Source organism: Pteropus vampyrus, unplaced genomic scaffold (assembly GCF_000151845.1).
Source record: "Pteropus vampyrus isolate Shadow unplaced genomic scaffold, Pvam_2.0 Scaffold68, whole genome shotgun sequence".
NCBI lineage: Eukaryota > Metazoa > Chordata > Mammalia > Chiroptera > Pteropodidae > Pteropus > Pteropus vampyrus.
The window spans coordinates 2,043,983-2,060,469 of NW_011888849.1; the positions used below are offsets into that span (position 1 = coordinate 2,043,983).

The 16,487-nt window shown below is 33.7% G+C and overlaps 1 protein-coding gene across 4 annotated transcripts in view; it reads right to left on the minus strand.

Annotated features, from left to right (window-relative positions):
* The window catches only part of BTAF1 (B-TFIID TATA-box binding protein associated factor 1), an 88,601-nt gene that overhangs the window by 69,405 nt on the left and 2,709 nt on the right, over positions 1-16,487 (minus strand). For 2 of the 4 annotated variants that reach the window (XM_011361573.2, XM_023531444.1), the window contains exons 2-4: positions 6,151-6,274; positions 2,705-2,819; positions 1,019-1,165 (exon numbers count right to left, since the gene is read on the minus strand). In XM_011361573.2, the coding sequence (XP_011359875.1) occupies positions 1,019-1,165; positions 2,705-2,819; positions 6,151-6,274 (386 nt within the window). Of the gene's footprint in view, positions 1-465; positions 557-1,018; positions 1,166-2,704; positions 2,820-6,150; positions 6,275-16,487 lie in introns of those variants that run through there. The other 2 variants (XM_023531445.1, XM_023531446.1) reach the window with 2 other exon arrangements.

Below are 16,487 nucleotides of genomic sequence, written 5' to 3' on the forward strand. Positions count from 1 at the left end.
TTTTAAATACAATTTCCTAGAGTTCTCCACAGATCTATTTTATATTAAATCAGTACCTAAGATAAGACCCAAACACTATTTTTTTTAATGACAAAGGTGATACTTTTTCTCCTGGATTAGAGCCAAAGATCTATGACAATGTCCACAGGTACCCTAGTAAGATTAGTAAACTGTTTATTTTTTTTCAAATTGGAAAGTTTTTGAAATGACTTCTACCTCCTTTATTAAAATTATGCTTTTCCAGAACTTAAGCAAATTTTCCTCTTAATTTTCTCCAAAAGCAATTAAACTAGATCTTTCAATAGAAACCATATTAAGCAAAAGGGAATGGTAATTGACATTTTTTAAAAGATGTACCAATTGAAGAACTTAGAAAGATATGCTTTGACTAACAATTAACTTAATTAACAACAAAACAAAACACTGTTCTCTTTTTGTTTTAGTCACAAGAACTTATTTACTTACAGAAATCCATTAAAAACATCAAGGTTTTTTCCACTCAAGGCACCATTCTTGAATGGCCAAAACATTTATTTTATATCCAGATAGATTCTGTAAGTTTAAAGATAATGGGACAGTTACCTATCCAAGATTTATTTTTCATTTTTAGTTTTTGCTTTGGTCACCAGCATGAGTAGATCCAATTATTTAAATATTTAAAAGACATAATAAAAAAAAAAGCTATCATAAAGCCTCTCAAATCCAGAATTGTGAAAACATTACCATAATCTGAACTAATCTTGGATTTTAAAACTATTCAACTGAGGCTTGGGTAATATTTTATAATTTCTATATTCCATAATAAAATGGCTGCTGAAATAGTAAAATGTTATCTATTAATGTTGCAAATATATAGTACACGTTCACTTAATGGAAGAAAAATATTCATATGGTAGCTTTAGACCAAATACTTCTGGTTATCTTCCCCACCCACTGATGACTGATACATAGCACACCAAGTAATAAATTAGTTTGAACACTCATATTTCAGACTTTCTTCTATGGAACTACTACATACCTGATTTTTCATCTTGCACTTCAAATTCTGCACCAGCAGATCCCAACAATGATGCCCCGTGCTGTAACAACCTACATATATCAAATCTGTCAAAATTCAATCGATCTGTAGTAGATGAATCTTCCATAGCACTTTCTGAAGTAGGTTCTAGATAAAATTTAAAAAATATTTAATTTGATCATATAGCCAAAGTGTAAAATGAAAGAAAACAGCGTAGATGAGTAATATTTTAAGAAAAGTAAAAGGTGAAAGGAAGTAGAAAAGCTACCAAGGATTTATTTATGATCAGCTCTTATTCATGAATAAACTAGTTGGTGGCTCCCCTCCTACAAACTGTGAGAATGTTAGTGGGTGTATGTATAGCTGTTTTTGACTACAAAAGTACGTTATATGAAGAAATGTATCCCCATGTTGAAATATCATGCTGTCTCCACTTACCATTAAATTGTTTAAAAACAGTATGAGTTTATTATAGTGCTAAACTGGATGATAAACAATTCACAGACTATATTCATAAAAAAGACTAAAAAACATCATTCCTTCCTTACACCTGAGGAATATCTAGGACACGAAACAACTATTCATTCAACAGAACTCACTTCTCATAATATAAAGCAAATTATAATCTCTTGGTAAATTGCTAAAATTATATAGAGATCTGAGGCCCAAAAACAGCTAAAAATGTTCTGTATTCCTCTTCAAAACGGTTATGCCATTATAAATTTTAAAACATATTGTAAGATTGTTCACCAGCTTAATGGTTTAATTAGCTAGCATTTGCATGTAATTAATTTGCAAACTAAAATATAATTGCTTGACTTAAAGAGAATTAGTGATGACAAGTAACCTTACTATAAATTTTAATGCTAGTATAAGTAATTCAATAAATTTTGTAGATAAGAATCTGAGTTCTAATATCTCTATATACCAAAATAAGCAGGAATAACAAGCTTGAAAAGTTTTTCCTAAAAATAAGTTATAACTTCTTCTAGTTTGTATACTTCATTTGATGAGAGAAAAGAGAAATTAACATCATCACTCAAAATAATAACAGGTGCCAGCAAGTTAAAGCAACAATTTTAGACAAGCTAAGACTTATGATAAAAGTGATATTATCAAAGCAGCTTGAAAATGAAAACTGGTTGCACCATATTAAATTTTCCCTGAATTAAAATGTGCACCTTTACACATTTTATAAAGCATACACTCATTTTTAAATATCATTACAGGCAATCAAAATAATTTCCACTACAAGACATCTAAGGAAGATATAAAAAATTAAAGACTTATCTGTCCAAATATCCATACATAATTGTACTTAAATTTAGAAAATAATTATACTAGTCTTCTAGCAACAACAAAAAAATAAACTGTGTAAAATATTTACTTGTTACTGATTTAATTTTTTAGGACATAAATTCCTTGAAAGAAGTAATAATCTCTGTAAATCAAGCATACTATAGAATAATTTTTAAAAATATGTAAAATATTTTGTTTATCCTGTAGTTTTTTTAAAGTGTGGTGAAAATCACCTTATTCATGTCATTTCCTGACAAGGCTATACTTAAAACGCATGACACTTAAGCCTTTAAATTAAAAATGAAATTGTTAAAATATAAAATGTATAGTACAGTTAATTCTACAGTTAGGTTTTTATTGCAAGTAAGTTTTTCAACTTAAAAGCACCTTGTTTGGTTCTTGGCACTGGATTCCATTCAGGTACATTTTTCACTATAGCTTCAACAGCTTGTCCTGCTGCAATCCGGGTATCCCAGTTTGTACTCCGTAAGTATATCAACACCTTAAAAAATTATAAAATAAAATAGTTACATACCAAAAAATGTTGTTTGTTCAAGGCAGAAAAGAGATATACAAATTTACTTATTAATTTATAATTTAGCAGCCCTCAAATTTATATAAAACATCTTAAAATTATTAAAATCATTTATAAGATTCTCTCACAGGACATATCACTATGCCTTAAAAAACAAAATAGGAAACTTTAAATAAAAGAATGCTTAAGTACATTTAAAAAACAACACAGCTTTTAACACGCTAAAATGCAAACTTTTTGCAGTATTGGGACCTATATATTAGGTCCCAATACTGCAAAAAGTTATAAATACTTGCAGAAAGAATGAGTTCAGCAAGATTGCAAGATATAAGATCAATATACAAAAATCAATGTTTCTATAAACTTCAGTAAACAATCTGAAAAAAATTAAGAAAACAATCCCATTTAAAATAGTATCAAAAGTATAAATGACTCGATAAATTTTACAAGTGCAATATTTGTATGCTTAAAATTACAAAAATTCAAAACACTGTTGAAAAGAATTAAGTAAGATCTAAATAAACAGAAAAGACACCTCATGTCCATGGATCAAAGACTTAATATTGTTAAGATAGTAATACTCCCTAAATTGATCTACAGATTCAATATTATTCCTCAAAATCTCAACTGAACAAGTTGACCCTAAAATTTACACAGAAATGCAAGGGACCCAGAATCACCAAAACAATCTTGAAAAAGAAAATTGGTAGACTCACACTCTTGATTTTGAAACCTACTACAAGCAACAGTAATCAAGACAGTGTGATATTAGCAAAGGGACAGATACATAGATTAATGAAATAGAATTTAGAGTCCAGAAATAATACTATGCGTTTATGGTCAACTCATGTTTGACAAGAGTGCCAAGACAATTCAATGGGTAAAGAGTAGTTTTTTCAACAAATAGTGTTGGGGCAACAAAATAATGATTTTGAACCTCTACTTCACACCACACACACACACACACACACACACACACTCTCTCTCTCTCTCTCTCTCTCTCTCTCTCTCTCTCTCTCTCTCTCTCAAAATGGGCCATAGGTCTAAAAGTAAGAACTAAAAACTATAAAATTCTTAAAATATCGGGGTAAAACTCTGTGACCCTAGGTTAGATAAGACCCAAAAACACAAGCGATATTAAACAAAAAAAAAAAATGAGACTTCATCAAAATTAGTAACTTTTGTGCTTCAAAGAATACCATTAAAAAAGTGAAAAACAACCCAGAGACTAGAAGAACATATTTGCAAATCAAATACCTGATAAGGGGCTTGTATCCAAAATATATAAAGAACTCTACAACTCAAAATAAGTACAATGAGATAACCACTTCACACTCACTAGCATGAATATAATCAAAGTCAGTTAATAGCAAGTTCTGGCAAGGATGTGAAGAAATCAGATCTTTCATACACTACTGCCAGGAATGGAAAACGGTGGAGCCAGTTTGGAAAACAGTTTGGCAGTTCCTTATAAAGTTTAATACAGTTACCATATGATCCAGCAATTCTACTCCAGGTATATATATCTTAGAGAGAGGAAAACATATATCCACACAAAAACTGTACATTTTCACAGCAGCATTATATAGTATAGGCCAAAAAGTAGAAACCACCCAAAAGTTCATCAACTGATGAACAAATAAATGTGGTATATCCATACAGTATATTCGTATCCACACAACAGAATAATATTGGGCAATAAAAAGGAATAAAGTTACGAGACATGCTACGATATGAAAGATCCTTGAAAATATTAAGTAAAAGAAACCAGCCACAAAAGATTACACATTTATAAAAAATGTTCAGAACAGGCAAATTTATAGACAGAAAATAGATTAGTAGTTGCCTAGGACTAGGTATAAAAGTTAAAGCGATGGAGTGTGACTACTAAATGGGTATGAAGCTTCTTTTGAGGGAGATAAAAGTGTTTTAAAACTAGACTATAGTGATGGTTGCACATATCTGTGAATATAATAAAAATCACTGAATCATACACTTTACATGAGTGAACTGTACGGTATATAAATTATATTTCAATAAAGCTGTTTAAAAAACAAAACTAAAAGGCATCAGAAAAACAATGAGGGCAGAGAAAAGAGGACAGGAGATAAGAAGATGCTAAAGACAAACTTTGCCTCTTTTGGAATTATTTGATGGCAACCCATACGCTGGGGTCTGAGTTATAAAGACCAGAACACACTTGGAAGGCTGGAAACCTTTTTCAGTTCAGTACAGATTAGACTAGTTCACTGTTTCCAGTTTCATTCAATCCTCCTCTCTTCCCTTGGGATGAGAAGAAATGGGTATGCTTCTCTATCCCTCCACCTTACATGGGTATAATATTGCCTAATATGCATCCTACTTTCTGAGAATGTGAAGCCTGTAGATGTCAAATCACTTTCTCTCCATCTACATCTTAATTAGAAAGTTCTGATAATATCTAAGCAGGGAATACACTGGAAAGAGAGTCACTATTAACCCTAATGGCAGGAACTACATAGAACAGATTTGCAGATATCAACAAAGGACTTAGAACTCCTATTCATATGAATCAGGTAGGAACAAATGAGAATGAAAGGAGCGGGTAAGACAGGTGGCAAGAGAGGTATCTTGGAGCTTCCAATGTCTGGACTATCATATTGTTCCTTCATCCTATCTCCTATTCTCCCCTGTACCAAAGTGCTTCAGTTTTTACTTTGCATGCTGTTTACTATCATACAGACACACTTCTATAAGTCCACAGAGTTCAGTAAAAGTACAGCCATTGCTTAGGGAAAGAACATGGGCTAGAATTATGAAAACACTAATCCACCAAAACAGAAAGTCTCTACTTTCAAAAAGCTGATAACTAAGTATGTAATGACAACTAGCTTCTCATATATTTTAATCATCTTCCATGAGTACTCATCCATTTGAAGACTGCCAACTATGATATAATTATTAGCCATAAAGAACAAGTTAGACCACTAACAAACTAGATTAACAACTTAGTCCATTACCAAATTGGGTCAGATTCAAATTTGTGCCACAGATAATAGGTTCTATGCTGTCAAATTCCTTAAACAATTAAACTCGATGTAAAAAATAACATTTTAAATCCTGTGACAAACTAAATAAATTATAAAGAAATAGCAAAAGTTTTAAAATATGTGGAGAAATGTTAAGATACTTAATGAAATCTGAAGACTACAAATTGTCACTAAAATAAGACAATTTCTGTCTTTAATTTTATGATCCTAATCATGGACAAATTTCTACAATTATATTACACTAAGAGGGAATAAAAAGGAGTTCTTACTTTAGATAAAAGATTATTTAGTTCATGGGGATGAAGTTTCACCACTTCTCCAAGTTGCTGTGCAGCAGCTTTTCTTGTAACTGGAGTAGTGCCAGTATCCAGTAAGATAAAAAGACGGTCAAGCCTAAAATAACAAAAATATAATGGTTATTCTGACATGTGTTTTCTCATATGTATAAGTTTGAGTTAATAAATGCATTGAGTCTCTGTGAACGAAGAACTATACTAGGGTTGTAGGACATCTCTACTCTCAAGGAACTTGCTATGAGAGGTGGAGTGAATGGGCAAGGCAAATACCCAAATAAGTAGACTACAGATTACGATTAAGATACAAGTCAGAAAAGTGCTTTAAGGACTGGGAACAGAAAGAGCAAATACTGTATCTTCAACTGTGTAATACTGAAAAGGCTTCACCAAAGAAATAGTGTATGCGAAGGACCTTAAAGGTAGAATAAGATTTCAATACTGGAGTTGAGGTGGAGAAAGGAAAAGGGAGAGAGACACCTGGAAGAGGGAATAACAACAGCACAGCAATAAGAAAAAGAAAACTAAATTTAGGGAAGTGAATAACAACTTGATTGTAATTCAGGGTGAACTTAAGAGAACAGCAGGGAAACTTATTGGATTTCATTAACCAATGTCACCATAAAAATAAATAAATAAATTTAAAATGGCAAAAAAAAAAAACACGCTGTTATAAATTTCCTAATTATTACATTGAACTTGTTAATTGCTTTGGCTAGTATTGACACATTGATAATATTATCTTCCAATCCATAAATTTGGAATATTATTGCAAAAAAAAAAAAAGAGAGAGAGAACAGCAGGAGCTATCACTATCGAAGTAGCTAAAGCCCTATTGTGGAGACTTTTGAGTGTATAGTTCAACCATCAAGGTCTTGAGTAAAAGAAGTGATGGGACTGGAGCTGTTTTAGGAAGGCTAATCTAACAGCAGTATGAAGCACTGAAGTAAAATGCAAGAAAATATGTAGAGAATTTTAGACTAACAGTGCAGACCTGAACTATAATCATGGCAAAATTAAAAAGAGGTTAGGAGAAACACTAAAATAAGACACATATGGTATAGTAATTAAATGAAATGCTAAGGAAATGAAAGGATCCCGAGAAAGTTAATCTTAGAAAATAAAGATGTCATTAAAAGAAATGTTAAGAACTAGTGAGGAAATGTTATGACAAATTTACTAGTGACAGGGACAAGATAGCTAGGAGAGACCAACAAAGATAGCTGGAATAGAGATCTGAAGTTCAGGAGAAAGTTGAGACTGAAGTTTATAGGTATATGAATCATTTGTATAGAAATGACAGGTATGGCAATAAATAAGACCCGAGGAAAGACTTTATAAAGGCATACAGCATAATGTCACAAAATCCAGAGCCAAAGCACCATGGTTCAGATCTCGCCAATGAATAAAGTTGGGAATAAAATACAATGCCTTATACCTGGAATAAGTGGGGAGAACTGGAAAACTGCTACTTTGTATTGGGGACATAAGAAAATCCTAATGTTTTAGAAAGGAAAGTTAGAAGTAACTACCACCAACTGTCCACATATCATATAAGTCAGAGGCCCCCAACAATTTTGTTACCAAGGACCGGTGGTTCTATGAGAATCTAATGCCTGATGATCTGAGGTGGAGCTGAGGCAGTGATGCTAGCGCTGGGGAGCAGCTAAAAATACAGATAAAGCTTCTCTCCCCTTGCCAGCTACTCACCTCCCACTGTGTGGCCCAGTTCCTTACAGACCATGGGCTGGTACCTGTCCATGGCCCGGGGGTTGGAGACCCCTGATATAGGTAAAGCCCTTCCGCCACACTATTAATCAGGCTTAATGAGACCGGTAATGAAAGGAAGGTGGCTTCATATATATGGAATATGTACTTTAAACAAGATGGTGACAAGGGGCAAGGTTATACTGACTGTGCCCAATCCTATATAAGGGGAGATTTAGTGAATACACCTTCAGATTTCATCAAATGAAAAAGAAAAAGCAAGTAAGGTCCCAAAGCTAATCATGAGCCTTAAACATTAGACTGGAAAGAGGCTCATATTTTTCTTCTGGGATTCTTTTTCTTTCATTAAGAGCTAAAAAAAAGCTCTGAAAGCCTTTTATAAGACAATCTACAAAGGGGAAATGAAAAGAGCAGGGTGTTTTTCTTTTTTCTGGTAGTATTTCTCAAACTAGCCAGTCACTAATAAGTACAAAATCATTATAACTGGTAAGAAATATAAATAACATAGATCCTTTTCAGTCAGGAAGGCTAAGGGTATTAAGAAAACTTTTCAACTGCTTCAGAACTAAACACTAAGAGGAAAGGTTCAAATTTTATAATTAAACGTACATAAAAAGAGCATATATCAAGAAAACTATCTGAGGCAATTAAAACTAGTGGCATAAGGAAAAAAAGTAACACAACATAGTTTTTGCTTCTAATATACTGAGTAGCACACAGAGTGAATATAAATACATTTTTATAAGACATGCAAAAATTAATTTTCTTTAGACATATACTATGCATGGACACATCTCACTTTATTCATTCAATGCTATCTAAATACTTGCCTTTATCATTCATTCATCAGTTTTTGCTATAGGATTTGGTGAACAGTGACTCAGAAAGATAGTGAGACAAAAGAAAGGGAAAAAGTTTTTCTTCTGACAGGTGGTGTTCTTAAAAAGTTCTACGACTAAGTCAGACCCCAAATCCCGTCCCCAGAAAAAGAACTCCCTCACCCATCCTATACATAACTCTCAGAATGCCTTCTGACTTATTTTCATCTTTAAAAGCGGTTGTAATGTTTATTAGAACCCTCTCTAAATTTTCACAACAAATATCTGCATATTGCCGTGACCATATGATTTTGAATGCCTATACTCAATGAAATTTGTAAAAAGAAAATTTAAATATCTACGAACAACCTTCTGTAAGTATCCAGACAAATACTCATTTAAACCTTCTATATTCTACAATCTTCTATATTGTGGCAGGCAAAATTACCAAAAATTCAATGTTTTACTACAAAGAATATATTAGTTTTAGGCCAAATTTATGATACAGTGGACTTACAATTATATATGCTGCACGTATTCATTATAACAGTATTGGGCTCTCCTGTACGTATACACTTTATGTAGATCCAGGACTTTCCTATAGGAAACAGTGGTAAAATAGAAAACAAACTAGACTGGAAACAAGTAGACCTTTAAAGTTCTCTAATAAGACCTACTTCTGTCACTTATTAGAAAACTTAGGGAAGCTCACTTGGCTTAACCTCTTATTTTGGAGGTAAAACTAGATAATTTAGCTGTATTTTATAGCTTCACATCATTGCAATATTTTTTGTAGTTTTTTTTCCTTACATAATGTTTGTCAAATCTTTAACTTATTTGGTGCCAAACTCCTCAGACTGCACCTCTGTAAAGATTTCACCTACTTGGTAATTACTTTTCCATGATGGTGTTTCTACATTTTGTAACCAAAAGCAAAGCTGGCTGCAAAATGAACAGTCTAAGGAAGTGACAATACTAAGATGTATATAAATCCATGTGTAAGAAGTTAAAACTGACCATTCCAAGTTTTCCCCAATCATTTCCATATTCCTCAAGCTCCAATTACCATTCTCTATTCCTTAAAAAGAAATGGACGACTTCGCTGAGTTGTCTAAGCTATACAACACAAACGATCAAGTTCTCTCCTTAATACCTCTCAAGATCGGTCTTTACACTTATCCTGTCAAATGAAAAGATAGTCCTCGCTCCTCAAGACTTACATATTGTCCCATTGCTTTCTTCATATCATTCCATTCTATCATCAAATTATCCTTTAACCAGTATTTTAAATCACTGCCTTATTAATCCACTCCCTTCTATCTTCAAATATGCAGAGATCTGTCTCTAATGAGAAAATAAACTGCTTCACCTCCATCTTGTAGAACACTTTCTTTTTTACTGCCAAGTATCTAGAACAAGTGTTTAAAATCAATTCTTTTATTTCCTCATCATTCAGTTTAACCCTTATCAGTCAATTCTCTATCCTTCTCTACTAATGAAATAGCACATCTTAAAGTCATCAATGAACTTGTAAGATCCCAATCTAATTTTTTTCGTAAATTCAATTTTCTTAACTCTTCTATTATATATCTAATTATCAGCAAATACCCCATTCTTGAAATATTTTCCTTCCTAAGTTTTTGCAACATATTACCCTGTTCTTAACTGTTTTTTTCCTTGGTTTCTCTACTCTTACCACTTTTAATATGAACATTCTCCCAGATTCAATCCTTGGCTGCTCATCTCTCACCAGTTTCTCTGTTAGGAAGCTATAGTATTTGTTAAAATTATAACAATTTGAATAATTCCCAAATCTGTCCCATCTGGAAGGTCTAGTGCCACTGTTTAGTGAGCATAACTCCATACTAATATGATCTTACTGCCAGATTTACTTCCTCAAGCACCCTTTGATCAAATTACTACTTTTACTCAAACTATGAATGGCTCACCCTTACCTATCAGATAAGCAATCAAAAACAAAAAAGTATCTCCCAAACATGGACTTCTTTGGTGTTCACAATTTGTCTATACTGTTTTTCCTTCACTTGGAATGTCTTTATTTGGTTCAATCCTTTAGATAGCTTCCATCCATCAAGATTTAAACTCTTCCTTGAAATCATCTCAAACTACTATACCACAGAGATTACTTCCTCTTCTGAAATCCACATGAATTATCATCCTGAATAGCCATTTTGGTATTTATTATGCTTTGTTTTGTGGTATCTCTTACATTGAGCTGTCACATGATGTCTCATGCTCATTAAGCTTCACCTCCCCCATAATACTTTGCACAGTATCTCTACACAGTATTCAAATATTTGTTGAGTAGTTGGTTTACTGTAATTAAAATTACAAAGAAAAGTTCAAATTTTTAAGGGGCAAATTTAAGTAACATTTTTAAGCAAAAAAAAAAAAAAGTGTGTTATATTACAATTTGTTTCCTTTGAAAAATAACCTTAATCTACAAAAGATATATTACATAAAAACAAGCTATAAAAATAACAAAACCTATGGTAAGGTAGTGTTTTAGTAAGTGAAAAAATCAACACAGCAGTACTTCAGCATTTTGAACATCAAGGCTATTATGTCTGCTCCAAACAGCAAGTTGAAAGAAACTGTGCAGTAGGCACTGTTTTCCTCCAATAATTTCCACCTTTCCTAAACTTTCCTTTAGTTCCCTGCTACCCAGCCTCATCAGAACCACACTCCTGCCCAAAGACCTTTGGCTCCTCTCTAACCTAATGCTGATCCTGTCTCTCAGCCATAGTTTCTCTCGCCTCTTCTTTCTGCCAAGCCTTTTATCCCCATGCCATGTCATGTCACCTCTGCTCCTTCACCAGCCAACTGCCTTGAAGGTAGTAGATCATCAGCTCACTCTCTCATCCAGTTCCAAGCCTGTTTATTCTCACATCTTCCACTTTGGTGGTAACCAAATATGCCTCCCTGAATAGAGGAATAGGGACACAAGAATGTTTCTTTGGTCCTCTTGACTCAAAGCCCCTTTTGGAGTTCTCCATTCCTCTCCAGGACAGCAGATTAGATACCACACAAAGGAATAACAAAGAGATGTACAGACCAAGATCCGACAAGAGGGCAGTCTGACCTGTTACCACAGGGTAGCCAGCTATGAGGCAAGCAGGGTAAGCATCAGGCCACAATGGAAAAGGCTGGTATAGGAAACTGGTGGGAGAGGGGGAAAGGGCTTGAGACAGGGTCAGTATTATGTTGGAGCACAGACAGGGCCCTCGGTGAGAGAGAGGTCCTGAAGGAAGCTATGTAGTCAGAAGAGAAAGGAAGTTAAAAGAAGGGCTGATTGAGGGAACACAGTACTTACCACACGACTTCTTTTGGCTAAACCTCTTACAGAACGGCTAGTAGAAAAAAATGCCATTCTTTATTTTCTGAAGAATAGACAGATGGCAAAGAGATAACAGATGTCAACTGAATGCAAGGTACCAAAGACTGTAGAAGAATAGTTTAAATAAAACATAAGGCAATTACATTTGACAATATCCACTGCTTATGAATTTACTGATGATATGAAATCTGGTCCATTTTCAATTTGGATTTTAATTCAGCGATAACTACACAAGACATGATTCATGTTTTATTTACCAACCTAGGATTTCAGGCAACTGCTCTAAAGACTACCTAGAAAAAGAGTATGTGGAAGTTTGTAGAGGTTATGCAGGCAGCTGCAATCTAATCCCTCTTCTTTTCAGCTTTTTGCATTAATTCATAAAGACATAAAAAGAAACCAAAGGAAATCACATGCATTTTGAACTATGACCTAGATTACTACTTCATCCTTATTAAACAAGTATATGTTCCATTTCCATTCCTAAACCAGCTGAGTATGAAAAAGAGAAGGTATATAACGTCCTCAATCTACTTCCAATCTCAATAGTCTCAGAATAAATTTAATCTCTCTGAAAAATTGTAGGTCAATTGACAGATTACTCCATAAAGACGGCTTTGTAATCTTAACTTTGAAACCTTAAAAGAGAATGATCAGTCAAATCTGTCCATTTTGTTATGCATTTTTTACATTTAACAAAAAGTGCAGTAAAATTTAAAACAAACTACTTGAATTTTCACTTTTCTGTATTACATGGGGAATAAAAAAGAAAACAGATCTCTAATATGAACATGGTACTAAGTCCCACATGTTATCATTAAGCAAGAAAAGTTATGGTCAAAAGAAACAACTTCCAAGAAATTCTCCAGACTGGTGTTTTAAAATGCCTATCTTCTAGTTCATATTATGGGTATTCTGAAACTATATTAATGTTATGTTCTTTAAACAAGTATATTAACCTAACATACCACAAAGAACACTAAGAATCAATATAAAGACGTGAAACCACACCAAAGCCAGGTGCATGGCCAGGTGCATGCTAATTAAATTACATTCCCCCATTCTCACCCTAGAACATAAACTCCATGGGAATGGAGAATCCATTTTTGTTCTCTGCTATATCTCCAAAACCTAGAACATACAAAGCATTCCGTAAATACTTGTTAAATGAATGCTGAAGAAATATAACCAAACTGTGTTATCTCCTTCAGGACATTTTTTTCTAACTTCCACCCCATCCAACAACCCAGAGCCTTTTGCATGACTTTATCTTAAAGATAAAATCCGGGTTCCTTAGCAGAAATATCTGTGGTATTAAAACTTTATGCAGAATTGTACACTTTAAAATGGTTAAAGTGTGAGAACGTTGAGATCTTGCTCCGTCATGTCATCAGTTTAAAATGGTGAATTGTATGCTGTGTATTTTATCACATTTAAAACAAAACAAAAGCCCTCTATATAAGTACTTTGAGTAATAAACCAAAGATACAGAATTAACTGTATAGATTAAAATGGAAAAGCTTCTATAACGCATGCCCTCCCTTTCCTGGCTTTGTTGTCCCTAAATTTGTTTAAGCATGAAATAGTTGATATACAGCAGTCCCTCAGTATCTGAGGGGGATTGGTTCCATGACACCCCTCATCCTACCCCTTGGATACCAAAATCTGCGGATGCTTAAGTCTCTTATACAAAATATCACAATACATTCTTGTACATCCTTCCCTATACAGCAAGTCCTGGAAAAATGTCATTTTGTTCAACATTGTTTCGTTATAACATTGATGAGATAATGTGACGACAGGAACTTAACTCTTGTTTATATCAATTAGCCAATGGTAAAACTGGTTTTGTTATATATTGTTTCCCTTCAAGTCTGAGAATCTTTCAACAACATTAAGTGAGGATTTACCATACTTTAAATCATCTCTAGATTACTTGTAATACCTAATACAATGTAACTGCTATGTAAATAGTTGCTATATTATATTGCTTAGGGAATGACAAGAAAAAAGTCTGTACATGTTGAGTATAGATGGAACTATCTTGGCCTAACTACACAGTACACATCAGTAACAACAGTAACTACCCACCCCCGTTTTCAATCTGCAATTGGTTGAATCCACGCATACAGAATCTGTGGATCTGATGGGCAGACTATACTGTAATTTATAGTAATCTCTTCTGTCAATCCTATAATGAATAGAAATTAGCAGTACAGGAGGAATAGGCCTTGCAAACACAAGACACCTATGGTGCCCTACAGGTAATTAAGATCATTTCAGCATTTTCCCTGTCATTAGGAACAATCTACTAGAACTTCTCCCACATCAAGAAACTTCCTTTTATTTGGCAAAACAGGCCTATTGAAACAATGTTTCTCTGAAGTATCAGCAGTGCAGAGATAGAAGTAACAAAACTGAGTAGAGATCTGTTCATACGTAGCAATTTGTTTCTTCCAAAAGAGAGTATGTTTCATTTTCTTTTCTGGATCTTTTCTGAACACTGCATCATTTTCAAATGCAAAAGTATGTAGCACAGATGTAAGGTATGGCTTCTAACACAGTCAAATCATAATTACTGTCTAGACATTTTAGACATGATCTTTACAGCTTAGTTCATTGAGGAAAAAATTCTCCAAATATTTCTAAATTTTTTCTATATGATCATATTAGCTAGTCAATGTACAACAATTAAGTGAATCAGTTGTGGCATACACAAGCAAAGGTATCAAAAACAAGCTTAAAAATCTACAGTAAGCCATGGAACCCAACACTGTCACAAATTCGCCACCTTTTTTTTTTTTAAGTTTACTGGGGTAACATTGGTTAATACAATTATATAATTTTCAGGTGTATATTATCATTTGACATCTGTATATTCTATTGTGTGTTTACCACCCGAAGTCCAGTTTCCTTCAGCTACCATATATTTGATCCCCTTTACCCATTTCACTCTCCCCCATCTCCCTATATTTGACCCACTTTACCCCATCCACCTCCCCGCTCCTCCCCGACCCCACTAGTAACCACTAGTCTATCTTCTGTAATGAACATAATATGCTTTAACAATCCTTCTGAGGTTGCCTTTACTGTTGATGGCCAGACCCCAACTAGGTGACAAATGATACTGAGAGAAAAGCTCACAAAGTAAAACAGAAGTATTCAAAGATTTAACAACTGTGATTTCAACTGTTTTCAAGCAACTCTGAACACTTTAATAAATACTAATTTGTCTTTTTTGCTGAGGTTAGTTTTGTAGGAGCAAGTCAAGTAACTAGTGAGTGAGCTTAGCTCTTTCCAGCATTCACATCTTAAGCGCAACACTGTTCTCTACTACTACATTTGTATACTGTCTCTTTTATTAAGGGTCTAAAGGAGACATACATTTTTCAGTAATATTTAATTGAATTTTACATAGAACTTCAAATGTTATTGATGTACTTTCAATTTTAGAGTCACAAAGTTTATGGTGTGTTGAGTTTTGGTTTTTGGTTTTTTGTAGGTTTTTTTGAGCAAAATTTAACTCACCCAGCGTCAAGAATTGACCATTCACTTTCATAATTCGCCGGCCTTAAAATTCAAAGTACAGTAAAACTAGGCCGTTATAAAACTCTAAGCAGGGTCTTAAAACTCTGATCATACAAAATGCAGGGTTACTTTATATCCAATTTGCATTCTAAAATTCCATACTATCAAAGAATTACACTATACTATAAACTTTTAAAAACAGTTCTGATAATACCTACTTGTGTTTTTAAAGTTATAAGCCTGGTCAATATTGAAAGCTATAGCTGAAGTTTTTCTTCCTGACAAAAAAAACCAAAAAACCAAAAAACAGAAAACAAAAACTGTAGCTAAACTCAGAAACACTCACTAACAAAAAGTCAAAATATTCTGCTATGTATATATGTCCATTATGGTAAATCATGACAGGTATTAAAACAAGAAACAAAATCATTTATTTATTCATTTTTTGAAAATACCCTGAGCACCTACTAGGAACCAGGTACTCTGCTGGAGATAGAAAGATCAGACATACTCCCTTTCTCTCACAGTTTATGTTAAACTAAGCAGGGGAGACAACAGACAGTTACAAAGTATGATAAATATTATGATTGACAGAAGTATACATTGGTGCAAATAGCTAAGATGAAGTAAAGCCAGAGGAGGCTTCCTGAACCAAGTGACATATTGGCTGAGATCCAAAACAAAAGGTTGATTAGCCAGACTTGGGGAGTGGCGGTAGGGGGGCAGAAAGAAATGTTCCAAAGATAAAGAGTAGGAGGTAAGAACATAGATTCAGAATGAAGGAGAATGGGGGAAAGAGAGAGACACAGAGAACTTGACGCAAGACGAAGCTAAAAATATGAAGCAGGAATCAGATCACAAAGGATCTGGTAAGATGTTTG